At 49.1% G+C, this 27539-nt stretch overlaps 1 protein-coding gene across 4 annotated transcripts; it reads left to right on the plus strand.

The window, feature by feature from the left end:
• Positions 1–27539, plus strand: LOC109565367 (choline/ethanolamine transporter FLVCR2-like). 4 transcript variants are annotated; one of them, XM_070796756.1, is made up of 11 exons: positions 1–715; positions 6048–6153; positions 8826–8966; positions 16226–16293; positions 17479–17582; positions 20793–20903; positions 21966–22074; positions 22223–22334; positions 22908–22950; positions 24679–24705; positions 26439–27539. In XM_070796756.1, the coding sequence occupies exons 1-10, from the start codon at positions 161–163 to the stop codon at positions 24686–24688; spliced, it is 1359 nt and encodes a 452-aa protein (XP_070652857.1). In that variant the 5' UTR covers positions 1–160; the 3' UTR covers positions 24689–24705; positions 26439–27539. The 4 variants fall into 4 exon arrangements, 3 of the variants coding, with proteins under 3 accessions (XP_070652857.1, XP_019824831.2, XP_019824830.2); XM_019969272.2 differs by lacking the exon at positions 24679–24705 and adding an exon at positions 25751–25763 and having other exon boundaries at positions 11–715; positions 6048–6189; XM_019969271.2 differs by having other exon boundaries at positions 12–715; positions 6048–6189.

Genomic DNA, 27539 nt, shown 5'->3' on the forward strand with positions numbered 1-27539 from the left:
CACTCTGGGCTGTTCGGTAGGCTCAGGCCTCCCTTTATTCTGGGACTCTGCAACAGGCGGGGCAAGTGGCCTGAGGGCTTCAGAGACCAGTCAAAGCGCTGTCTCTTAAGACTGCTGGAGTCCCTAGCACAGGCTCAGGGCTCCGGTAGAGGTTGGAGTCATGGAGGATGAAGATCTGAACCAACAGGAGCATGATGGCACCCCTTCTCAGATGTCCCCACTCGAGGCGGAAGACCGTGGCTACACCCTATTCAGAATCTTGGACAGAGAGTTCACGATCAAGGTGAGCAAGCACCGGTGGGCAGTCGTCCTGGTGTTCAGCTGCTACTCCATGTGCAATGCCTTCCAGTGGATCCAGTACGCCGCCATCAATAACATCTTCATGTACTTCTACGGGGTCAGTTCCTTTGCCATCGACTGGCTGTCCATGTGCTACATGCTGGCCTACATTCCTCTGCTCCTGCCGGTGGCCTGGCTCTTGGAGAAGTTCGGCCTGCGGACCATCGCCCTCGCTGGCTCTGCTCTCAACTGCCTGGGGGCCTGGGTGAAGCTGGGCAGCCTGCAGCCGCATCTCTTCCCAGTCACGGTGCTGGGCCAGGTCGTCTGCTCCGTGGCCCAGGTCTTCATCCTGGGTATGCCCTCCCGCATTGCTTCCGTCTGGTTCGGAGATGATGAGGTGTCAACCGCCTGCTCCATAGCTGTCCTCGGCAATCAGGTGGGTGGAGGAGTGGGTGTTCACTGGGGACTGAGTGTTCATTGTACCGAACTGCCCCACTGTGTGAAACCTGTGTTTTCCGACTGCAACGGTGTTTGCAACTCTAGGTGAAGTGACTGAGTGACTGTGTGAGAAAAGTGGGGAGACAGAAGGATGGGCCTTTCCTGTCACCCACGGTGTCTCCTCCGCAGGCAGAAAGCCTGCTGTCGCCATCTTTATGATCTCATTCCTCAAATTACTTCACCAGCTTGAACCTGTGAGTTCTATGCTGCTGTTCTTCCTTGGGGAGCAGTTCCTGCGCAGAATAGTCAGACTATTCTGTGTCTTAGAGTTTGGCAGATGTTTTTTGCCTGTCCAACCAGCTTTCCTCAAGCGCAGCATCTTCCATACCCCGTGGAAAGCAGAGCGGGGCTCTGGTGGCCCTGGTGTTGCTCTCACCTTCCTTACACACAGCTGAGGCCAGGACAGCGGGTCAGAACCCGGGGCCCGACTCCTTTCCTGGAGGTTAGAGTTGAGTGCAGGAGGATAGAGTAGAACTGCTGCTCTGATTTCCAAGGCCTACAAACCACGGAAAGTCCTGGAAAGCCTTTGTTTTTCCTTCATTCTGAAAGGAGAGTCTTAAATTCTTTGCATCTCCATGAGTTTATGGGCCAGAAAGTTGGGCATGTTATGAACCTGATTTTTTAAATTGTGTTGAAATAGACATATTTGTAATTTTACCCAGTCATACATGTACAATTGAATGGCATTATTTTCACAAGGTTGTATAAGAATTACCAATATATGTACCCAAAACTTTTTTTCTTCATCCCCAACAACTCTGTACCGGTTAAATAACAACCTGTCCTTTCCCCCTCCTCCTGCCTCTAGTAAGCTCTTCTACTTTCTATGAATTTTCATGTTCTAGATAATGCATATAACCAAAATCAAATAATATTTGTCTTCTGAGTCTAGCTTACAAACTCTTTTTTTATATGCTGATAAAACTCAAAAACTTATTATAATTATTGTTATTTTAAATGTTTTGAGATTGTGGGTCATATAAGACTTCTAGGGTGAGACTTCCTTGGAAGGTAAAGGGGAACTGAATGCCAGTTCTGGTTTCTCCTTCATGCAAAGCCCTCACCAAAGATACAGGCAGGTGGGTGAGCTCAGAGGCTGGCCACTGGGGAAGGAAACTAGACCAGTGCTCCCTCAAATGGTGCCCATTTACCTCACCTGTGGGCCCAGGACGGACTACAGACGCCTGGGCCCTCACCTGGACTTCTAATCAGATCCTCCAGGGAAGAGGCCAGGCGCCTGTGTTTCCACCTGGCTTCCCAGGCGAGGTTTGTGATCAGATGTGAAATCACCAGGAGAGAGGAGCTCCGTGCCCTGGGAAGGCGCCCTCCTGCCTGGAGACGGGTTCCTGTCAGGGCTGGCGTGTCTGTGCTGCTGTAGGAAGGGTCCAGTTCCCAGGTGGAGGAGCTGGGAGCTCAGTCACTCTTCAGAGTGAGATGGGAGGGTGGGCTTGGGGCGGCGCTTATAATTCTGATTCACTTGAGGTTCTGAAAATATCCTGGACCCCTGGGGCGTGCAGGGCAGGGTGGTAGAGGCCCTGCAGGCCTGTGAGGTGGAACCACAGCAGAAGCTCCTAACCCTGCTTCTTTGACCTTCAGCTCAGTGCACTGCTTGGGAGGAGGCTCTGGTAGCCTGGCCTGGCTTCTGTCTTGGCCGTGTTGCCTTGGCAGGCAGTCTTGAGGGCCTGATGATTCCGTGGAATCAAGGCTACGTCTTCTGTTTCCTTCTCCCTTGACCTTCCCACCCAGCCTGTCCCTTAGTAGATTGTGGACCAGGAAGCTCCACACCCTTGTCCCTCCCACAGATACATGAAGTAAACTAGAAAGTGGCTAAAATAGCTTTCTTATGGGAGTTTTTCTAAGTCAACAACCAAACATATGCCCAACCAGGAAAAAGCCACATTCAAAATAATAGAAAACTTGATGGAGGTTTTGCTCACCCTTGCCCTCCCCTTGGAGAAGGCAATGGCAGCCCACTCCAGTACTCTTGCCTGGCAAATCCCATGGACTGAGGAGCCTGGTAGGCTGCAGTCCATTGGGTCACTAAGAGTCAGACACGACTGAGCAACTTCACTTTCACTTTTCACTTTCATGCATTGGAGAAGCAAATGGCAACCCACTCCAGTGTTCTTGCCTGGAGAATCCCAGGGACAGCGAAGCCTGGTGGGCTGCCATCTATGGGGTTGCACAGAGTTGGACACGACTGAAGCGACTTAGCAGTAGCAGCCCTCCCCTCTCCCCTATCCTGTGTCTCCCAACACCCCATTCCTTTCTGCAAACCTGACACAGCCGAGCACACCAAATTTATGTTTTACCTAATGGTACTTAAAAAAAGTTTTTTTTTTTATGAGTCAGCTCTTTGCATTAGGTGGCCAAAGTATTGGAGTTTCAACTTCAGCATCAGTCCTTCCAATGAACACCCAGGAATGATCTCCTTTAGGATGGACTGATTGGATCTTCTTGCAGTCCTAGGGACTCTCAAGAGTCTTCTCCAACACCACAGTTCAAAAGCATCAATTCTTCTGTGCTCAGCTTTCTTTATAGTCCAACTCTCACATCCATACATGACTACTGGAAAAACCATAGCCTTGACTAGACGGACCTTTGTTGACAAAGTAATGTCTCTGCTTTCTAATAGGCTGTCTAGGTTGGTCATAATGTTCCTTCCAAGGAGTAAGCATCTTTCTTTTAATTTCATGGCTACAATCACCATCTGCAGTGATTTTGGAGCCCAGAAAAATAAAGTCTGACACTGTTTCCACTGTTTCCCCATCTATTTTCCATGAAGTGATGGGACTGGATGCCATGATCTTAGTTTTCTGAATGTTGAGATTTAAGCTAACTTTTTCACTCTCCTCTTTCACTTTCATCAAGAGGCTCTTTAGTTCTTCATCACTTTCTGCCATAAGGGTGGTATCATCTGCATATCTGAGGTTATTGATACTTCTCCCAGCAATCTTGATTCCAGCTTGTGCTTCCTCCAGCCAAGTGTTTCTCATGATGTACTCTGCATATAAATTAAATAAGCAGGGTGACAATATACAGCCTTGACGTACTCCTTTTCCTATTTGGAACCAGTCTATTCTATGTCCAGTTCTAACTGTGCTTCCTGACCCGCATACAGGTTTCTCAAGAGGCAGGTCAGATGGTCTAGTATTCCCATCTCTTTCAGAATTTTCCACAGTTTATTGTGATGCACACACCCCAAGTGTTATAGTAGGTCCTTATTAGCAATCTATTTTATATATAATGGTATGTATATGTCAATCACAATCTCCCAATTTATCCCTCCACACCCCCACCTTATGTCCTCCTGGTAATCATAAATTTGTTTTCTACACCTTTAACTCTATTTCTGTTTTGTAAATAAGTTCATTTTGTACCCTTTTTGTAGATTCCACATATTGTTGTTGTTTAGTCTCTCAGTCATTTCTGACTCTCTGTGACCTCATGGACTGCAGCATGCCAGCCTCCTCTGATCTCCATTATCTCCCAAAGTTTGCTCAAATTCATGTCCATTGAGATGGTGATGCCATCTAACCATCTCATCCACTGCCGCCGTCTTCTCCTTTTACCTTCAATCTTTCCCAGCATCAGGATCTTTTCAATGAGGTGGCTCTTCCGGTCAGGTGGTCAAAGTATTGGATCTTTGGCTTCAGCATTGTCCTTTCAATGAATATTCAGGACTGATTTCCTTTAGGATTGACTAGTTTAATCTCCTTGGTGTCCAAGGGACTCTTAAGAGTTTTCATCAACACCACAATTTGAAAACATCAGTTCTTTGGTGCTCAGCCTTCTTTATAGTCCAAATCTCACATCTGTACATGACTACTGTAAAAAACACAGCTTGAAAATATGGATCTTTGTTAGCAAAATGATGTCTCTGCCTTTTAATACACCATCTAGGTTTGTCAGAGATTTTTTTTCAAGGAGCAAGCACCTTTTAATTTCACGACTGCAATCACAGTATGCAGTGGTTTTGGAGCCCAAGAAAAAGGAAATCTGCCACTGCTTCTACTTTTTCCCCTTCTGTTTGTCATGAAGTGATGAGACCAGATGAAATGATCTTAGTTTTTTGAATGTTGAGTTTCAAGCCAGCTTTTTCATTCTCCTCTTTCACCCTCATAAAGAGCTCTTTAGTAGTTCCTCTTCACTTTCTGCCATTAGAGTCGTGTCATCTGTATATCTGAGGTTGTTGCTATTTCTCCCAGCATTCTTGATTCCAGCTTGTGATTCATCCAACTCAGCATTTCACATGATAAAGTCTGCATATGGGTTTCCCAGGTGACTCAGTAGTAAAGAATCTGCCTGCAATGCAGGAGACATGGCTTCGATCCCTGGGTTGTGAAGTTCCCCTAGAGAAGGAAATGGCAACCCACTCCAGTATTCTTGCCTGGAGAATCCCATGGAGAGAAGAGACTGGCAGGCAAAGAATTGGACATGACTTAGCGACTAAACAACAGCAACTCTGCATATAAGTTAAAATAAGCAGGGATACCGCTTTGTCATACTCCTTTCCCAATTTTGAGCCAGTCAGTTGTTCTATGTAATGATCTAACTGTTGGATTCTTGACCCAGATACAGAATTCTCAGGAGCCGAGTAAAGTGGTCTGGTACTCCCATCTCTTTAAGAATTTTCCACAGTTTGTTGTGATCCACACAGTCAAAGCTTTTCATGTAGTCAATGAAGCAAAAGGAGATGTTTTTTCTGAAACTCCCATGTTTTCTGCATGATCCAACCAATGTTGGCAACGTGATCTCTGAATCTTCTGCCTCTGCGAAACCCAGCTTGTACATCTGGAAGTTCTTGGTTCTTATACTGCTGAACCTAGCTTGAAGGATTTTGAGCATTCCACATTTAAGAGATATCATAAGGATATTTGTTTTTCTCTGTCTAACTTATTTTACTCAGTATGAGAATCTCTACGTCCATCAGTGTTACTGCAAATGGCATGATTTCATTCTACCTTAGCGATGGGAGTATAGGAACATTGTTCAGTAGTTTGCAGCTAGAGAAGAGCCAGCTTGCATTGAGAACTCCAACTATAATTTTTTCAATAGGATTGATACCGAGGGGTGTCATAAATGTACGTAAGTTGAATTGTGAAGCAAAAGAAAGATCTCTGTGGTGTCTTAAGAGGGAAAACAATCCCTGTTTGTGTTCTAAGAGAGAACGGAAGTTGGGGATTATGATTCTTATTAGGAGTGGGTTAAGTGTGTACTGTCCCCTCTTGAACACTTATACTACTATTGATTCTCTCTGTCTTCTATAGCTTGGAATTGCCCTTGGGTTCTTGGTCCCTGCTGTCTCGGTACCCAACATCGACAACCCTGATGAGCTTGCCTACTATATCAGCATCATGTTCTACGTAACAGCAGGTGTGGCCACTCTGCTTTTCATCCTTGTCATCGTCGGTAAGGTCATTAGCAGATTTAAGGGGTGGGTGGGGACGGAGGGAGGTCCTGCTGACTTGGGTGAGGACCTTATGAACATGACCCTAGAACACCATTCTAGGTACCATGCATTCTATAAAATATATCTACAGAAACTGGAGGCTGGGCTTCTAATGGTCTTTAAGCCTTATAGCCTGAGTAGTTGCTGCTCATACAGTGCTAGCTGGTCCTGTGTACTTTGTTAGCTGCTCAGTAAAGTTTAGCTGTAATTCACCAGTTTCCTAGCGTGACCTCATTAGAATTAATGGGCAGCCTGCTGATTTCCTTGATGAAACCCCGGTGAGCATTTATGATGTCACAGGCCCTGTGCTGAGTGTGCCTGATCTCATTGACTCTTCAAGGGCCCTATAGAGGGGATCCCACTCTCAGTTCACTTAACTAAGGGGAAACTGATACTTGAGGAGAGTGAAGGTATTCAAGATCAGATAGTAAGTGGCAGAGATTGGATTCAAGCCTAAATTGTTTAACTCCATACTCTAAAGTTCTGGAACAAAACAGGATTGACCTACAAACACTAGTCCTCTCATACATTCACCTGAAAATACCTGGGGGCCACATTTCTAAAATACTTTTTTTAAAGGTATATAAGATAGGCTTAGTATGGAAAAATCTAGAAAATACACAAAAAAAAGCATAAAGAAAAGGATCACCATTGTACCAGCTAACCCCAACCAGAAACCTCAAATAACTACTATTAATTTTATATGAATATATATCTGAGCATTGAGATATTTGGTTAATACGATTTATATCCTCTTTTATCATCTGAGTGATATCACACAGGCTGTGATAAATTCAGAAAGAGTGCAGAAGAAGTGTTCATTTTCAGTGAGTCATTTGTCTTTAAAGATTAACCAGCTGTCTCTTAATATCTGAAAATTCCACCACACACGTTTAAGTTTTCCTTCCTTCCTGCCGGCCTCACCTCCAGAGTCAAACAATTTTATGATCACGCACCTCATCCAGCTGTTCTTACTGTCATTCCCTCACCGGGTCCAAGCTGAGGAGGGGCTGCCTGATGGCTTTTCAAAGCTCACAGGATCCCTTGGATGGAGTTCCTTCTTGCTCCTGGAAAGGTGGGATCTGTGAAGCTGTGGCTGAAAACAATCTCAGCCAGAACTGAAGTTTCAAACTGTAATGTACCTAGTTGTCAATCCTTGTGTTTGTAGCAAATGAGGGCCTGGTCCTTTGCAGTTGAGATCTGAAGGTAGGACATTTCTACAGCGTGACATTTTACTATTAAACACACACAGTCCTTGAGTAAAAAGAACTGAAAAATCTTATCTGAATTGTGGTTTGCAGTTGGCAAGTCCCTGAGCAAACCCTGCCATTACAGAGATTAAAAAACAAAACACTTCTTTCCTTGATTTCTTTCCGCTAATAGAAAACTTGGGACCAATTTGTTAGCTCAGCTGGTCAAGAATCTGCCTGCAATGCAGGAAACCCTGGTCTGATTCCTGGGTTGGGAAGATCCCCTGAAGAAGGGATAGGCTATCCACTCCAGTATTTTTGCCTGGAGAATCCCCATGGACAGAGAAGCCTGGTGAGCTGTAGTCCAGGGCACTGCGAAGAGTCAGACACGACTAAGCACAGCACATACACATAATAGAAACGGAGGTGAACAGGCCAGACAATGGATGAGAGGTTCCTAAAGGTGGTAGGTTGTTCAAGACTATTTCCAGAGAAGGAAGAAGCAGGGCCCTGTAGTCTGGGCTGGAGGGTTGTCTGAGCAGGGGGATCATTTGATCTTCAAGTGATTAAATCTCATTTCCAGAGCTTCCTCTAAATGGAGACAGTCTCCCGACCTTTCACAAGTGTTCTTATGGAGTCTGCGGATGAAGATGGTGCTTCAGCTGGGGGACCAGTTTAGGCAGACAGCTGGTTAAACTGATCTGGCCCCCAGAGAACTGGACAGCAGTCAGTGCAGTGAAATGGACTGTACCGGCTGTACCGAAACTAGAACGTACGGAGAATGGTTTTCCCACTGTCCCTCCCAGGTCCTTCCTATCAGAGCCCCAGTCCTGCAGGAGCGCGTGTTAGTCCTCTGGTTTCCCAGGAGGCATAGTCTGAGAAACTAGGGAGGGACTCGAGGTCTCTGCAATAGGAGCAGCTCCTTCCCTCACTCAGGGAGCGTTTATTGGCAGCAGGTGCCAGGCTCTGTGCTCTCATGGGCAGCCCAGCCCTTTCCCCGGGAGGAGCTCTGGGGCTGAGTCCCCATCTGGGCCCACGAATCCCAGAGCCTCAGCTCTCACTTCCTTTCTGTCCACTGGTTACTATGGGATTTTTCAGTGCTCTGCCATTTGGTATTTGCCATTTATTACAGGACTCCTTTATCCTCGAGCACTGCCTGGAAAGTCCAATGATCGCAGCTGTCCAAAGGTCATTAAGAAAAAGTAGTCAAAGGACCAGCCCCTCAGCCACAGACAGTGAGATGCAGCTTCAAGAGAGGAGACTTGAGAGGATTTAATCAAAGAGTTAATATTTCCTTTTGGAGTCTGAGCCCCTTCTCAGATGAGGGAGTCAGCTCTTATCCGTGTGTCAGCTCTGCAGGAGTAGGACCAGGGGACTTGCAATGACCTCTGTTTGTTTCCTTTCAGTGTTCAAAGAGAAGCCTAAACATCCCCCCAGCAGGGCCCAGTGCCTGAGCTATGCCTTGGCGTCTACTGATGCTTCGTACTTAAGTTCCATCATCCAACTCTTCAAAAACCTCAACTTTGTGCTGCTAGTCATCACCTATGGTATGATGCACGTGTGTCCGGGGTGTACTGGGGCTGGGCATGTGAACAAGAGACCTGACGTTTCTGTGTATCTTACTGTTTCCAGATCCCAAATGTATATGTAAAGTCGTCATTTAGGATTAAGCAGAAGAGCCAGCTGTGCTTCAGAGTCTTCCCTGTTCCTTTAAGTTTACCTGGGAAACCATTCCTTCCCCTGTCAAGTCACCTGGCAACATGTCTGCTGACCCTCCAAGTCTCATCCCAGTATGTCTGCTGTGAAGCAGTATTAGGTGACCATTTATTGTGCTGTTCTTAGTACATCTTTGGAGAAGGAAATGGCAACCCACTCCAGTACTCTTGCCTGGAAAATTCCATGGATGGAGGAGCCTGGTGGGCTACAGTCCATGGGGTCACAAAGAGTCAGACACGACAAGTCATTTCCAAGTCTGTTTTCCCACAAACTAGGAACTCCCTGAGAGTAGGGATTTATGTCTATTAACCTATATATTTCCTCAGCAGTAGGAGAAATTATAGCCTGGAGCAGGTACTCCAAGCTGACAATTGTTAAATGGGTGATTGAATGAATGTATGGATGGATGTTTACATGAGTCTTACTATGTGAATCCTTCCCCAACCAATCCTTCATCTGCTCACTTGGCTCCTTTTTTTACCTGAATGCAAGACAACATCAGGTATGGTAAGAAGCAGATGTGTCCAGGCGTGTACTTCAACTAGAAATGTGAAAGAAGAGACCTGATGTATCTGGATTTGGGGCATTTTTATACTACAAAATTATTTTCCTGAAAGTCAAGTCTAACTGGGTGTACTGCATTGTTGTTTTTATGTTTTTTGTTTATTAGTTTGGCCACACAGCATGTGGGATTTTAGTTCTCTGCCCAGGGATCGAACCCATATCCCTCTTACATTGGAAGGCAGATTTTAACCACTGGACCACCAGGGAAGTCCCTGTTGGGAGTTTTTAAGTCACTGTTTTAATTTCACTATTTGCAATTGGTCTGTTCATATTTTCTACTTCTTTCTGGTTCAGTTTTAGAAGGCTGTGTCTTTCTAAGAATTTGTCCATTTCTTCAAGGTTGTCCGTTTATTGGCATATAGTTTTTTATAGTAGTTGCCCTTTGTATTTATGTGGTGTCAGTTTTAACGTCTCCTCTTTCCTTTCTAATTTATGATTTTGTGTTCTTTCCCTTTTTTTCATGATGAATCTAGCTAAAGGTTTATCAATATTGCTTATCTTTTCAAAGAACCAGCTTATAAGTCCCTACTATTATTGTGTTACTGTTGATTTCTCCTTGTATGGCTGTTAGCATTTGCCTTATATATTTGGGTGCTTCTATGTTGAGTGCATATATATATATATATATATATAATTTTTATATATCCCTTGATCGTTATGTAGTGTCCTTCTTTGTATCTTGTAATATTCTGTATTTTAAAGTCTATTTTGTCTGATATGAGTATTGCTCTAGCTTTCTCTTGATTTCCATTTGCATGGAATATTTTTTATTTCATTCTGTCCCTTTCAGTCTGTGTGTGTTCCTAGATCTGAAGTGGGTTTCTTATAGACAGCATATATATGGGTCTTCTTTTTGTATCCATTCAGTCAGTCTATGTCTTTTGGTGGGAGCATTTAATCTATTTACATTTAAGGTAATTAACAATGTGAATGTTCTTATTGCCATTTTGTTAATTGTTTAGGATTTGTTTTTGAAAGTATGTTTTCTTCCCTTTGTCTTTTATTCTCTTCTCTTGTGATTGGATGTCTATCTATAGTGATATGTTTGGGTTGCTGTTTTTGTTCTTGTGTATCTATTATAGGTTTTTGGTTTGTGGTTTTCATAGCTTTTGATAAAACAGTCTCTCTCTATATAAGATTGTTTTAAGTTGCTGATCTTCTGATTTCAAGTGCATTTCCAATATCCTGCATTTGTTTGCTCCTCATGATTGCTGGTTTTGGTATCCTATGTGTGTGTGGATTATTTTCTACCTTATGTTAGTCTTTACTAGTGAGCTTCCCCATTTGCAATTTTCTTGATTGTAGTTGCCTTTTCTTTTTTTTCCCTGTCTAGAGAATTCCTTTAGGATTTGTTATAACACTGGTTTGGTGGTGCTGAATTCTTTTAGCTTTTGCTTATCTGTAAAGCTTGATTTCTCCATCAAATCTGAATGACCTGTCTAGATAGAGTATTCTTAGTTGTAGGTTATTCCTTTTCATTACTTCAAATATATCTTGCCATTCCCTTCTGGCCAGCAAACTTTCTGCTGAAAAACCAGCTGATAACCTTATGGGAAAGATTGAAGGCAGGGGAGAAGGGGCACAGAGGATGAGAGGTTAGATGGCATCACCAGCTCAATGGACATGAGTCTGAGCAAACTCCAGGAGACAGTGTAGGACAGGGAAGCCTGGCGTGCTGTCGTCCATGGGGTCACAAAGAGCCGGATGTGACTTAGCACCTGAACGACAAGCTTGTGGGAGTTCCATTGTATGTTATTTGCTGCTTCTCCTTGGTTGCTTTTAATAGTTTTTCTTTGTCTTTAATTTTGTCAGTTTGATTAATACATGTCTCTGCATGTTCTCCTTGGGTTTATCTTGTATGGGAGTCTCTCTGCTTCCTGGACTGGAGTGAGTGTTTACTTTCTCATATTAGGAAACTCTTGATTATAATCTCTTCAAATATTTTCTCATGCCCTCTATTCTCCTTTTGGACCCCTATAATGCAAGTGTTGGAGAAGGCAATGGCACCCTACTCCAGTACTCTCACCTGGAAAATCCTATGGACAGAGGAGCCTGGTAGGCTGCAGTCCATGGGGTTGCTGAGGGTCGGACACGACTGAGCGACTTCACTTTCACTTTTCACTTTCATGCATTGGAGAAGGAAATGGCAACCCACTGCAATGTTCTTGCCTGGAGAATCCCAGGGACGGGGGAGCCTGGTGGGCTGCCGTCTATGGGGCTGCACAGAGCCAGACACGACTGAAGTGACTTAGCAGCAGCAGCAATGCAAGTGTTGGTATGTTTAGTGTTGTCCCAGAAGTCTCTGAGACTGCCTTCATTTCTTGTCATTCTTTTGTCTTTATTCTGTCCCACAGCAGTGATTTCCATCATTCAGCCTCCCACCTCATTTATTTGCTCTTCTGCCTCAGTTATTCTGCTATCGATTCCTCCTAGTGTGTTTTTTATAGCAGTTACTGTGTTGTTCACCTCTGTTTGTTCTTTATATTTCCTAGCTCTTTGTTGAACATCTCTTGTAACTTCTCAGTCTGTGCCTTCGTTCTTTTTCCAGGTTTGGCATTTTTACAAGAGGAGGTGAGCTCAAGTCCTTCTCCTCTGCACTCTCTTTTGGAATCGAGAGGCTGCTTTTAGTTTAGATGCTTGCTGCCTCTTCCCTCAATGTGTGCTGGCTGTTATCCCGGTGATATGGGGTGTGCAGTTACAGCAGGCCTTGCGTGCCCCCAGGACAGTGGGCACAGGGCCTGGCGCCTACTCATGGGTCTCCTGGTGGCAATCTGTGCCTGCCCCTCGAGCCCACCAGGACAGTGGTGACTTGTGCTGTCCTTGGACCTCCTGTAAGTGGTGTCCTGTTTCCTGGGCATGCTCACAGGGAAAGAAGCTCTCATGGTGGTCCTGCCCCTCCCCTCATGTGCCCCCAATAATGGCACCTTGCCTCTCTGGCAGGCCCAAGCATCTTCTAAGTACACGCTCCTTTGCCGCAGTCACCTATTCAGGCTATTTTCATGCAGCCAACCCTGGTCCTCTCCCTGGGTCTGACCTCTGAAGCCTGAGCTTCATCATCCAGTCCCCGCCTGGACCGATGGGGGAGTATCTCAGGCTGGGAGGTGCCGGGAGATGGTGCTGGCCTTCTGTGCAGGTCATTCTCCTTTTTGCCTTTGACAAACCAGCTGCTGTGCCCTCCTCCTGGGCTCAGAAGCTCTTCCTCATCCAGTCTTATCCCCTTCCTGGTGAGGAGGCTTCCCCAGGTGCGGGAACCTTCCCTCCTTCACAGCTCCCTCCTGGGGCAGAGGCCCCACCCTGATTCCTTCTTTGTGGAGGTTTTCTCGTCTTTATGGAAGTCTGGGGGCTTCTGTCAGTGTTCAGTAGCTGTTCTGTGTGATTTGTTCCATTGCAGGTGTGTTTCTAATGTTTTGGTGGGAGAAGATGAGCTCCACGTCCCACTCCTCTACCAGCTTGGTCCCCCTCCTGGGCCATCTTCTCACCCCTGTTGGGAAGCCCTTCGTTGTCCTTCTCTGAGCACAGCAGCTCTCTCCACTGGCCTGCCCTTTATGGGGATCCTGGCAACTAAGCCTCTGCTTGAGTTACAAACAATAGTGGCTCCTGGGAGGGGCTGAGGCAGGGTGGGGGCCACACCCACGTTTCCCTGCGCTGTGCCATCCGCTTGGGGGCGAAAGAGGATGGCTTCTGAGTGGCTCTGTGGCCTGGGGTCCCGTGGACTGGCTCCAGTGAAGAGGGGTGCCTGAGGCTGCCATCCCTGGGCACCGTGTCCTGTCTTATGTCCTTCTAAGTGGACCTAATGCCAGGTGTGCCAGTGGCAGTCACGTGAGCCTCAAAATTAGCTGAAATTAAAAAGACCCCTGGTGAGTCTTCCAGACTGACCTCTGTATAATTGTTTTTCAAATCTGAGTGTACCTTTCACATCTATAAAATTGGAAGAGAATATGACCTACTTTACGTTATTAGGACTGTAAGGTATTTAGAAAAGTGTCAAGTATGTAAGGACATGCCACTGCCCTCACCACCAGCATCACCACCATGACCACCAGCATCACCACCACCACCATCACCACCAGCGTAACCACCACCATCACCACCATCACCCCCCACTACCACCACCAGCGTCACCACCGCCACCGCCACCACCACCACCACCACCATCACCACCATCACCCCCCCACCACCACCATCAGCATCACGATCACCACCACCACCACCATCACCACCTCAACCACCACCACCATCACCACCAGCATCACCACCACCACCACCATCACCCCCATTGCCAGCCCCACCATCAGCAGCACCACCACCACCGTCACCACCACCACCGTCACCACCACCACCGTCACCACCACCATCAGCACCACCACCACCACCATCACCACCACCATCACCACCACCACCTCAACCACCCCCACCATCACCACCGTCACCCCCACCCCCATCACCACCAGCGTCACCACCACCACCACCACCACCACCCCCATCACCACCAGCGTCACCACCACCACCACCACCGTCACCACCAGCATAACCACCACCATCACCACCATCACCCCCCACCATCACCACCAGCATTACCACCAGCACCACCACCATCACCATCACCACCACCACCATCACCACCTCAACCACCCCCACCATCACCACCACCATCACCCCCACCCCCATCACCACCAGCATCACCATCACCACCATCACCCCCCCACCACCACCAGCATCACCATCACCACCACCATCACCCTTATTGCCAGCCCCACCATCAGTACCACCACCACCACCATCACCACCTCAACCACCACCACCATCACCCCCCCACCACCACCACCAGCATCACGATCACCACCACCACCACCATCACCACCTCAACCACCACCACCATCACTACCAGCATCACCACCACCATCACCCCCATTGCCAGCCCCACCATCAGCACCACCACCACCGTCACCACCACCATCACCACCACCACCAGCATCACCACCACCACCACCAGCATCACCACCACCACCACCAGCATCACAATCACCACCACCACCATCACCACCTGAACCATCACCACCACCACCATCACCCCCACCACCACCACCACCAGCATCACCACCACCACCACCACCATCACCACCACCACCAGCATCACCACCACCACCACCAGCATCACAATCACCACCACCACCATCACCACCTGAACCATCACCACCACCACCATCACCCCCACCACCACCACCACCAGCATCACCACCACCACCACCACCATCACCACCACCACCAACATCACCACCACCACCACCATCACCCCCATTGCCAGCCCCACCATCACTACCACCACCACCATCACCACCACCACCAGCATCACCACCACCACCACCAGCATCACCACCACCACCACCATCACCCCCATTGCCAGCCCCACCATCACTACCACCACCATCACCATCACCATCACTACCACCACCACCATCACCAGCATCACCATCACCACCACCAGCATCACCACCACCACCACCACCATCACCACCAGCATCACCAGCAACATCACCATCACTACCACCACCACCATCACCAGCATCACCATCACCACCAGCATCACCACCACCACCACTACCAGCATCACCACCACCATCACCACCATCACCATCACCACCAGCACCACCACCATCACCACCACCACTACTACCATCACCATCACCACCGTCACCACCACCACCATCACCATCAGCCATCACCATCAATTCCTGAGGCTGCCCTGCCTGGGCACCGGATCCTGTCTTACATCTTTCTAAGTGGACCCAATGCCAAGTGTGCCAGTGGTAGTCGTGTGAGCGTCACCACAATCATAATCATTATTATGAAGGGAGGGTAGGAGGCCCTTTTCTTTGGATCAGTTTTAGTCTCATTTTAGTTACACAGTCACTATATGGTTTTGGACAAATGGCCTCATTCTCTAATGACACTGATTACTAAAATATATTCTAGGTGCTCCATTTACTTGATGGATGAATCAATGAATCAGGAGCATCAATTAGATATTCTTTAGGGTCCTTTCTGATTTCAAATATAGGATTTTGGGTGATATGGAATCTGAGAAGATAGTTGAAAGAGGGATGTTGAAAAGAGGTGACAGTCTACCTACAGAGGGAGTGTTGTCAGGGGTCAGAGGTCTGGAGCATTCTTTAGGGGGCATAGGTCATCAGGAGGAGGTGGAAAGGTGTCCCGTAGTTTCACCGAACCCTTAGGTCAGGCCAACCCTTAAGAAGGATGTAGACAGTTCTGACTGGGAGTAATATGTACTTTCTGGAACCTGGGTTTCCAGGACAGAGCTAAAGGGATGAGTCGGCAATGCTGTGTGGTTAAGAAGAGATTCAAGTGATTACTTTTGTTTGTTTTGGCGCATTTCTTCTTCTCTGAGGGCACCACTCTCACTGCAAGGAGGTGAGCGTTTCTGACCTCTCACCCCTGGGGGCAGAAGTCAGCGATGGCCCCAGCAGGAGAACATCCCTAATGCTGTGTTTCTCCCTGCCTCCTTCAGGTCTGAATGCTGGTGCTTTTTATGCCTTGTGCACCCTGCTGAATCGCATGGTGATCTTCCACTACGTGGTAAGGGTGTCCCCCAAACCTGCTGGGTCCTGAGAGAAGGCGATCTCTAGTCTGGGCAGGAGCTGGGGAGGCGGCATGCTATGGTGTGAGCTCCAGGATTTGGAGGGAGGCGGCTCTGGGTCTCAGCCCCACCGCCAATAGAACTCAGATGTGTGATACACTGGTTTACCGTCTCTTAGCTCTCATTTTCTTTTCTCAGAAGAAGCCTAATTGCTTATTGAAAGATTAGTTGAGGCTTAGAAAGTAAATGCTAAGATATATATGTGTAAAGTATATAATGTGGTGCCGGACAACATAGTAGGCAAACACATACACACAGACTCGCAGCTGAAACATCTCAGTTGTGAAATGGGGACAAGGTTTAATTTTAAATGCTTAGTGGCTCAACAGAAAGCCTGTTGTAAATGTTTCCAGAACCAGGGAGGGTTGGGAATGGGACTCTGAATATTTACAATCAAGAATCCAAGGCCCAGGCCTCCTTTTAAAAATCAAGGGTCTCATGCTTGTGGGAGCATGGGCCACTGTGTGTTGAGTGTTCCAGTGTTGGAGGGTGACAGCTCTGAGTTCAAATCCTACCTCTGCACTTAATAAAGGCCCCATGACCTTGGGCTAGTGGGCTAATCTCACTGTGCCTCAGTGTCTTCATATGAGTATATGGGGAATATTGATTCCTAACCTTATGGTGGGGAATTTGGAGAATTAAATGAGATGATGATATAAAAATGCCCAGCATGCTGTCTGGCTTCTAAAAACACTTTAAGTATATATAATTATTATCTTTCTATCCCTTTAGCATTGATAGCTGGAAAAAAATCTAAGTGTGGAATCTTTGGATATATATACAGTTTTTCCATCTTAGAGATGGGAATAATGACAAAGGTTTCCTATAAAGATTATATTTTTAAAAATCTATCTAAAAGTGGTTCTAGGATAGAATTTATTTCCCCCCAGGATTCAGTATGATCCACACACATCCAGGGTTATATTATGTTGGGAGGAGCAATTATTCTAGGATTCTGTCCCCACTGGCAGCTTCTTACAGGTCATCTTGTTCTAATACTTTCTGAGAACTGGCTCTAATGGCACGCCAGTTACTTGTCTTTACCCCTTTGCCTGCTGGTGACTGCGCCCCATCAGATGTCTTGTTCCATCCTTGAGTGATCCTTGGGGCTGTGGTTTTTCCAGGAGGAAGGTGTGATAGTTGGAAGAATCGGCCTGACCATCGTCCTTGCGGGAATGCTTGGGGCTGTGATCTCAGGCATCTGGCTGGATAGGACCAAAACCTACAAGTAAGTGACTCTTCCGCTTGGACTGAATTGGAGACCGTGTTTTGAAATGACATGTTCATTAGGAACACGGCTGCAAGGATGTGATTGCCGCAGCTGGGGTCTGAGTGGTCAAGGAGGCAGTTCAGATGTATCTTCTTGGAGGCTCAGTTTCCTCATTTATAAAATGAGGGAAGCAGTTCCTTCCCTGTGGGGACCATAGGAAGATTAGAGATAGAGGACATCAGGCTTTTCCGAGTTCCATCCAAGTAGATCATAGAAGGAGCAAAGGAAAGAGAAAAGAAACAGAAAAGGATCAGCAGTTGGACGTATGTGGAAACGCCAAAGAGTGGGGATGAGAAGGTGGTTCCATTGCCAGGTTTCCATGGCTCCTTCATGGACCCCATGGGGTTAACCAGGGTGCTCTGTGCTTCCAACAATTCTCAGTGTATTACCTTGCAGTTGCTTCCACGTCATTGGTAAATACTGTGATGTGGTTTAGTCCTGATTACCCAGTGCATTTCTAAGAGCCACTAAAATTTTAGTGGATTGCAGGCTAATCGGAGAAGGCAATGGCACCCCACTCCAGTACTCTTGCCTGGAAAATCCCATGGGCGGAGGAGCCTGGTAGGCTTCAGTCAATGGGGTCACTAAGAGTTGGACACGACTGAGCGACTTCACTTTCACTTTTCACTTTCATGCATTGGAGAAGGAAATGGCAAACCACTCCAGTGTTCTTTCCTGGAGAATCCCAGGGATGGGGGAGCCTGGTGAGCTGCCATCTATGGGGTCACACAGAGTCGGACACGACTGAAGTGACTTAGCAGCAGCAGCAGCCAGGACACTTACTAAAAACACAGATCCCTGGGTTCCACCCTCATGGATGTCAATTCAGTAGGGGAGTCTGAGTTTAAAAATCAACCCGGATGCCTTGATTCAGTAGCCAGCCTTGGAGAAAGTGCTCTGGAAACAGAGGCTCAACTTGTGTCTGTCCCGTGCTCCGCGTCCACTGGGTGCTCAGTTAATGCTGCTCAGTGGGGCAGCTGCCTGGGCTGTCCTGTGCTGGGCAGGGCAGTATTCTGGGCTGCTTTGTCAAGGCCTCCAAAGTTCCCAGTGTCTGGAGGTGACAGACAGCGGCAGACCTGTTCTCTGCACACAAACCTGCTTCTGTGAGGCTCTGGTCAGGCCAGGGCTCCCTCTGGCTGCCCTAGGCAAAGGCCAACTGAGGCCCTCCCTGGGGATGTGGCTGCCTGGCTGGACACAAGGAGGAGCCCAGCTGGACCTAATTACTGCTGGCAGAGCTGGGCTACTGCCTTGTTTCTGCCATATGCTGGTTGCTGGTTTCAGGTAGTGAGGACTGGCCACCCTTGAACCGGGGAATAGCAGCATCTCTTTTCCCGGGCTTGCTCTGTGGCAACAGAAAGGAGGGATTGAAATGTTGCCGGGACTGGGATGTAGGCAACCAGATGATTCAGATGAACCAGAAAAGACAGTGAAAGGCTGGGAGGACACTGCAGAGTCTAGCTGACACGGTTCCTAGTGGCATTTGATGTCTGCATCCTGCAATCAGCATGGACATTCTTCTTTCTGCTCCACTACTTGGGCAGAGAAAGGGTGGGGGAGCTCTGTCATCTGGGCATTTTGGTGCCTGTTCCTTCTCCCTGAGGCTCCCAGGTGTGTCTCCTTTGGTTTGGAGACGGAAATTGGATGGTCAGGTCCATTTATGTCTGGCTGAGGCTACGGATGGTTTTGCAGACAGGCTAGTGGTTTCAGAAGAAGCCGTGTGTAAAGAAATACGGCAAAAAGGTGAGCTTGTGTGGTCAGCAAGGGAGATGGGTGTCCATGGGGCTGGGTTGTGAGCGGGAGGGCCTGGATGCGGGGAGCAGGGCGAGAAGAGATGAAGGCCCTCTGACCTCAACAGCTGCTTTGAAGATCCAGGAGGGAGGAGTGTCCTTCAGAGGCTGTTGCTCATTTCCAAAGACTAACCGGGTGTTAGTATTCCTGTGTGGGGGAGTAGAAAGAGCACAGATTTCCAATCCCAGTTCTGGGTTCAAACCTTAGCTATGCGGTTACTGCGTGCATGACCTTGGACACATAGCCTGAGCCTCATGTTTCCTCTTTGGTCACATTCAGGATAGTTGTACAGACTTTTCTTGCACACCTTTTGTAAGAGTTGAATGAAATACTAACTGCATGTAAAGTGCTTAAGAGAATCTCTGGCATCCATCAAGTGCAGTATTAGTTTGACGTAAGCACAGTATACACCTGCCAGCCACCCCACCTTGTTTCTGGCTTCAGCAGAGATGAGGGAAGGCTCTGAGCTTCCGTGGTCTGAGTCCTGATGCTCGTGGCCAGAGTGCACAAGGAGGTGCCTTGTGAGTCCCTGACCTCAGTCAGGAGGACGGGGAGAGGGGGCCGGTCCCAGTGCAGGACTCAGGGCCACAGCGGTCCTGGGGGGCAACTTGGGGGAGAGGTGTGTGGAGGGGCTCAGGCAGGGTGAGCCTGAAACGGAAGCCAGCAGTGATGGGCCTTTTGAGGGACCAGTAGAGGGACACGCACCCAGGAGGGGGCACAGCTTTCTCCCTTGGGCTTTGGAATCAGGGGCTAGTTCAGGGCTGGAGACTGTTCTCTCAGCTGCACTGTCAGGAGTGGAGGAGTTCAGATTCAGCAGGGAAAGCTGTGCTGCACGTGTGCAGGTGGCAAGAGGAAGGACGTGGAGATGAGAGAGACTCACAGTCAGGTCCCTGCCCGGCACTGTCCGGGGGCCGGGGGGCGATGCAGACAAGCAAAATGGGCTTCTTGGTCCTGTGACCACTGCCACCTGACCACAGCTGGTGTGTGCCCCTGTTTGTTTTTTTTTTTTTTGGTGAAGGAGAAGGAGACGAAAGAGCTGTGCCCTTCTTTCATGTAGGTAGGATGTGTCAAGTCCAGGTGCAGAGTGATCTGGTTGAGAGGGGTCTACAGCAGAACACACATGCCTCAAGATGGCTTCATACTGTCCTGGTCTGACCCTTGGTAGCTCTGAGCACAAGAACTATTTGTGTGATCATGGGTCTTCTGTCCACTAACCACATGGACACCGTGTCCATGTGAGTAGATGTCCCAGCACACAGCAGACGACTTGACATATAGTAGGTACCCGAAGGATGGGAGGGAGGGAGTGTGGGAGGGAGGAAGGAAAGATCCTGGTGAAGTCTGCGGGCCGTCACTTAGAGCCTTCGCCTCTCTTTGTAGGCAGACCTCCCTGGTACTCTACATCATGACTCTGGTGGGCATGGCAGGGTACACAGGGACCTTGAACCTGGGACACCTGTGGATAGTATACATCACTGCTGGGATAATTGGGTAAGTTTCACCTCTCACCTGCTTAACTGGAAAGCACCACTGCATGGCTCCTAGAGCTCTGACCTCCTAGAGAAATAGGAGTCCCTCTGCAGCCTCTCACTGACTTCCAGAAAGATGCAAATGGTGGCCAGAGGTCATGTTCACCTGTCAGATTTCAGAAGGCTCCCTGGGGGCTTCCAGGCCCATCCATGCTGATGAGATGGACCGTGTCCTTCACAAATCTCTAGGAGGCTAGGAAATGTCCTGTCTTTATGAACTCTGCCTGGGACAACAAGGGGCCACAGAAAGCACATGGGTCTGGGAATCAGAAAGGGTGGGTCCTAATGTCACTTATGCTGGGGACTATCTGAAACCCTAGGCATGTCACATAAGTGCTCTGAGACCCAGAAGATAAGAGTGGCCTGCCATATGTATGCAGGTGTTAGAAGCCATGAGAGTGATTACAGATGTGAAAGCAGCAGAAGGTGTGGTGCAGATGTCAGATCACAGAACTGGCATTTTCTAGACTGGTTATATGAGAAAGAACCTGTCCACAGGGACCTCTGCTCATTGTCACCTCCCAATTATTTTTCTGTGGGCTGTACATGACTGTGTGTGTGTGTGAGAGAGAGAGATTGAGTCCTGCTTTGCTGGCACCTCTCTGAAGGACACTCAAGACTCCGAGCCCCTCCCCTTGAGTCCCAGAGAGCCATGGAGAGGCTGGTCAATATCCAGGGACTTCCCCTGCCAGCCCAGGGCCATGTACCCATCACACAGCAGTTCTCAGCTGAGGGCTGAACACTCCAGGCATCCCAACCCCTCCTGAAAATGCTGGCCCTGTCTAATTGATGGTCAGATGCAGAAGGAACAGGGATCCCCAAAGGGCCAGCTGAGAAAATAGCCTCGGCTCCTTTCTGGCCTGCAAGAGTCCCTGTTTTCTTGGCCTGGCCTGATTTTCAAGGGCCTGGAATGTCTTGATGGGAAGAAAGCCAACAGGCAAAGTCGTTGTACGGAGGAGATGGGCTCCTGTCCTCCTTGTTCCGGAAGTCCTCCATCACCTTGTTTCTGTGATCTGGTCGTCAGCTTCTCCATAACCGGCTATCTCACTCTGGGGTTTGAGTTTGCCGTGGAGCTGACATACCTGGAATCGGAAGTTGTGTCGTCGTCTGGCCTCCTCAACGTGTCTGCCCAGGTAGGCCTCTCGTTGGGTCGTGGCACCGGAGCCGTGGGCCTGTGTTCCCTGCCGGGCTCGGCGGGTGCAGGCGCTGCATAAGGCAGCTCAGCTCCCCGTGGGCTGCGTGGCTGGGCCCCTGTCTCCCGTCTTCTCCGTGTCTTTGCAGGTATTCGGGATCATCTTCACCATCTCCCAGGGCCAGATTATCGACAACTATGGAACCATGCCTGGGAACATCTTCCTGTGTGTCTTCCTGACCCTTGGAGCGGTGCTCACTGGTGAGTCAGGGCCTCAGGACAAAGTGATGCTCTGACTGTGCCTGAGTTTACGCTGTTGGCAGATTCAGACCCCAGTGTCCTGACTGATCACACAGATCCGGGACACTGGTGCAGAGGTGCAAAGCGGAGGGCTCGTGAGGAAGTATCTTTGGGAAGCATGAGCATGGGCTTTGCCCCCACCCTACCCGCAATAGACCCTTGTCAGAACCCTGTACTGTTGCACTGACCTCCATAGACCTTGACCATGGGCAAGGGGACCAGCCTCTGTGAGCCCCACTTTCCTAATCTGTAGAATGGAGATGGCTGTGAGGCTTGGAGCACTGTGTGCAAACTCCCTGCAAATATCAGGGGTCTATGCATGGAGGCCAGTGTCGTCACTGGCTTCTTCCTGTCTGTACAGCAGTGGTTCCCAGGCTCTGTCAGGCTGGCTGGTGGAACCTCCATATCCCTGGAAGGTCTGAAGGAGGTGGGATACCCGTGACCCTTAGGCGAGTTAAGGGCTCCCTCTCGTGGATGAGCTTGACCATTGCTCTGCTTGATAACTTTCCCTTCTTTGTCATCCCTTGATCTTAGCATTCATTAAGGCAGATCTCCGGAGGCAGAGGATCCTGAGAATGTGAGTATGTGGGAGCTGCTTGGCTGAGATGTGGGCACAGACTTTGCTGAGGCTGTGGCATGGGGGGGAAGCGGAGGGAGCGCCTGGGGGACTGGTGGCTGTGAGAGCAGCTCAGCGTCACACACATGGAGACAAAGGGTTTCCTCTGTGGGGCTCAGCCCCGCTTTTCTGCTGCCCTCTCCTGGTTTTTCTGCCACTTCCTTCCCTGCTCCTGGCCTCCCTGCTCTGGCCCCCAGAGCTGGTCCCTGTGTCACAGTCTGCAGAGGAGCACCCACCCCGGGGTCCTGAGACAAGTCCCGAGGCCCCGACTCCTCTCCTCTTAGCCTCGATCGGTGACTGGGGAGGAAGGCTGGGGGCTGGCTCCATCGCTCCGTCATGGTGGTGGTGGTCTCCAGGCAGTGGCTCTCCTGGCATGTGACTGCCCCCCAGGCAGTGCCAGGGGATGGAGAGACCAGTGGGTTGCCAGCAGGGCTCTAAAAGGACAAGTCAGGAAGCAGGCATTGATGGTGAAAGGGGAGAGGACCAGGAGTTTGATCTAGAACAGAAAAGTGCTTCCCAATTGCGCTAATGGGCTATGGAGTATTTTAATCAAACTGTTAGGTTTCAAGTCTGAACCAGGATGAAAGGAATTTTCAGCTTTAAGAAGGAGCATAGTAGGATATATTCCTTTAAAAACAGAAGAAAAGACTTAAAGCTTATTACAGAGGTAATACATGTTTCTTTGTAAAATAACTAAAAAATATGGAAAAGTGTAAAAATTTAATGGTCACCTGTAATAGTATCAGCTAGAGATGAGGTGCTGTTATTTTTGCATTTCTTATATATGTCTGTGTCCACATATAATAGTGTACACAGCTGTATTTTTAATAGAAACGGAATCTTGTTCTATGTGCTTTTTTTTTTTTACTTGTTGCCAGCGCTTTATCAGTTCATTAGTTTCTTACAATACACTTTTCCCCCCACTTGCAGCATACCTTTAATGACTGCACAGTGTCCTAAGAATTGCATGTGGATAAACATGATTTAACAGTTTTCTTGTCCAGGAATATTAAGGTTGTTTCTAAATATTGTTTTTAAACAATACTGTGATCAGTGTCCCAGAAGCTAGATCTTTGGGCCTGTTCTTTAGCAAAGTATTTCCTTGAGTAACGGGTCAGTGGCCATGCCCATGTTTAAGACCTTGATGTGTATTACTCAGCTGTCCTCTAGAAAGGTGCTGTCAACACTACTTGTTTACCCTGCTCTCAGAGTATGTAAGGTCCAAACTGACGTATTTACCAGTTTGAAAAATCTTTGCCAATTTCCACAAGAAAAATTGAATCTGAAACAGGTATATTTAGTCCTTTTGATGATTGGATGCTAGTCTTTAGGTCTTTGTCCTCTGATCTCAAGCTCTGGAGTTGGCAGCGGGCAGCAGGGAGCAGGTCGGGGGAGGCGCCTGGAACAGGACATTCAGTGGGGCACAGGGAACGCCTGAGACAGGAGCGGTCTTCTCAGGAGCCTGTGAGAAGCGTGGCAGCAGCCCTGCGGAGATGGGCTTGTCTCTGAGCCACTGACGAGGAAACGTGATTTGGGACACTTTGGTGAATCGATTGTGAGCCTGAGTAAAAGATGCCTGTGATAACAGGATGGATTCTAGTAAAAATGTTTCAATTTGAAATGTGACCCATTGTGTGAAGTGATAGAAATTTTGCTATGTTTACTTCATAATCTGTGTTTTCCTTTCAGGTATTTGTAGCAACCAGAGATAATTTCGTAAGTAACATCTTACTCATTTCCCTGTGTGTTTCCTGTGGGTGCACTGTGCATTGGGCTTTCTACCCTGCTCGTTTCCTTAGGAGAGTCTGACAACCTTTCTACACAACTGCCCCCCAAACCCCACATCTCCATGTACACATCTCCATTTCCTCCTGTTTCCTACTTAGGTCGTCCCACATTTCCCTGTCTCGCAGGCAGATCCTTGTCCCCGTGGGCCAGGTTTGTTATCCAGCAGGCGGTGAGGGCTCAGTCCCATGCATGTGGACCGTGGGAAGCAGCGCGAGTCGGGCCAGGAGGCCAGTGGGTGCAGGCTCACGGTGCTGTCCTGGATACACCTGGGGGGCCTGGTGGGACGGGGGTCAGAGTCACAGGGGGCTGGTTCCAGGGGAGTCAGGGCTGTCAGAGGGCGTCATGAAGGAGCCGTCATTTTCCCACCTAGGTGGCAGGTGTGGGAGGGACCTGCAGACTGTCCCAGGACCTCAGTCTCAGCGTCAGGGGACAACAGGGCAGGGAGCGCATCAGGCCAGAGCTGCGCTTTCTGATCGGTGAGGTGGGTCATTGGCAGAAAGAGCCAGAACTTCCAGTGGGTCAGGACTGATGCTAATGATGACACTCTGTGTTTGGGTTTCCATTTGTCTTCCAGTTGGTAGTTCTTGGCCCCAGAGACACTAAGCCCTGTTTATCTGTGACTTCAAGGTGATGGTGCTGAAGGAGGCGGGTGTGTGTGCATGAGTGTGTCAGAGACAGGAGGTGGTGTGAGTGGTTGAAGTCTGCTCCTGCTCCTGGCTCCTGAGTGAGGGCTTCTCAGAGATGAGGCCAAGCTGGTGCCGACAAGTTAGCAAGATGGAGAACTGGATGCTGGATCTCCCGCTTTGCCTCCGCCACGGGCTGCCCTGCAGGTCATGGCGGGTGAAGTGCCGTTTGTCCAGCTGACGTGGCCTGCATGTGCTCCGCCAGCCTCGATGGTCAGAGCTGTGTGTGGCTCGGCCTGTGCTCGAGGCCTTGTTGGGAGCGAGATGAGCCCCTGAGGGACGAAGCAAAGTGTTCCTAAAACAGCAGACAAATGTCCAAGTTGGCAGTTAGTACTTAGGGGCCTCAGAGCATAATCTTCAGGGCATATTTAAATCCCACCCAGCTAACAAGCGAGACCTTGAATACCTTCTAATTCCGTGAAATCGTCCCCAAGAAATCTGATGACAAACAGCCAAAGTCTCTTCTTCTCTGGGGACGCTATATTAATATATACATACTTTGAGCCATACTGCATCCTGTCTTGGTAACAGTTCACTGTGCGTCTGTTCCACACACATGGTAACTGTGCTCCTCGCCTGGGGGCTGCCCCTGACTGGGGGTAGTCAGCACTCCTGAGGAGGGGGCAGACCTGGCCCATCCACAGCCACGTGGGGGTCCATCCAGGTGGGGCGAGGCCGTCAGAAGGGGAGGGTGACCGAAGCTCAGTGGCACTCACAGTGAGATGGTCCCTGGAGGCTGTGGTGTCCCGGAAGGCTGACCTTTTCGCTCCTCCTTTGCTCCTGTCGTGATGGTGTGTGTGTCTGGGGAGCACAGTGCGTGACCGGAGCCCCTGTCCTCATCCTTGTTCAGTCGGGGATGCTGAGTACCTGGGACTCTGGTCTCCCCCTCGGATTCCAGATGTATGGGCAGGCAGATACTCAGCAGGGTGCAGTCCCTACCTCCTCACCCCAAGGGCTGTCCCCTTGTCTGTCTTGTAGAAACCCCAGGAGGGGGAGGAGGAGAAGGACAGCAAGAGCAGCAAAGCCCCCACCACTGTCCAGAAGGAGCATTTCTGAGAGAGGGCAGAGGAGCGACTCGGGGGACTCAGACTGCCCCCACCTCTCCAGCCAGCACAGCTCTGCCTGCCAGCCCCACGGCCTTCACCCGAGCAGCTTCTGGGGGAACCGGGAGGAACATCTGTGTCTTGGAGGACAGCGCTCTGCTTCTTGGAAGCCACTCCAGAGCTTGCCCTGTCTCCATGGGGGAAATGCCCTTTCCACCACACATGTTGGGCACCTGCCCTCCCCCTGCAGGTTCTGGGAGCTGGGAGTGGGGCGGGCAGAGAGAGTCCTGGAGTCAGTCCTGGCTGCTGCCTCAGCTTCCTGCTCCAGCCCCTCTCTAGGGAGATGTTCTCCACAGGAAGGGCGAGCCCAGCCCACTGTCTGTGTGCTTCCCTGCAAACTCACCTGGATCATTGCCCCCGAGAACTCCAAGGGTCTCCCGAGAGATGAAAGGGCAGAAGGAGAGGTGGCCCTTGAATGGGCCTTGGGTCTGCTGGCTTAGATGACCTCATCCATCCCTGGTGGGGACAGTGTTTGCAGCCTCTCCTCATCCCTCTTCCAGCAACAATCCTTTCTCAGACACCCTGAATTTAAAGGGACTCCTTTCAACCAGCCCAAGCTGACCTCTCCTGCCTTGCCTGCATCTGGCTCTACTCAAGGGCTTGGGGAGAATCACCTCAAAATAAGACGTTTCTGCCAGTTCTCCTGTGCCCTGAGCTCTGTAACCAAGATGCCTGTGCTGTTCTGTTGTGCCCACTGCCTTGGCCACAGCACCTTGGAGTGGCCTGTGTGGCAGCGGTGCTTGGGCCAGGACCCGAGGTGAGCCCGCGGTGTCTGTGTGTGTGTGCACAGATACTCTGCACATAAGAGAAGCCAAACTTCTGGCAGGAGGACCGAGTTAGGGGTGGGAGCGAAGTGGACAGTGATGGTTTTTTCCTTTCGATAAGGCCAAAGTGTTTACTATTCAGTGGCTTAAAATGCATAAACAAAATGCTTACTGAAACTATTGCTTTATTTTTAATATATAAATAGTTATTA

Source organism: Bos indicus, chromosome 10 (genome assembly GCF_029378745.1).
Source record: "Bos indicus isolate NIAB-ARS_2022 breed Sahiwal x Tharparkar chromosome 10, NIAB-ARS_B.indTharparkar_mat_pri_1.0, whole genome shotgun sequence".
NCBI classification, from domain to species: domain Eukaryota; kingdom Metazoa; phylum Chordata; class Mammalia; order Artiodactyla; family Bovidae; genus Bos; species Bos indicus.

Excerpts from the sequence above, each read along its gene's own strand:
- LOC109565367 (XM_019969272.2), top strand. The coding sequence starts at position 161 with ATGGAGGATGAAGATCTGAACCAACAGGAGCATGATGGCACCCCTTCT. Across the intron at positions 6,190-8,825 it reads TTTCATCCTTGTCATCGTCG|TGTTCAAAGAGAAGCCTAAA; the intron begins GTAAGGTCATTA and ends GTTTCCTTTCAG. Across the intron at positions 22,075-22,222 it reads TCCTCAACGTGTCTGCCCAG|GTATTCGGGATCATCTTCAC; the intron begins GTAGGCCTCTCG and ends GTGTCTTTGCAG.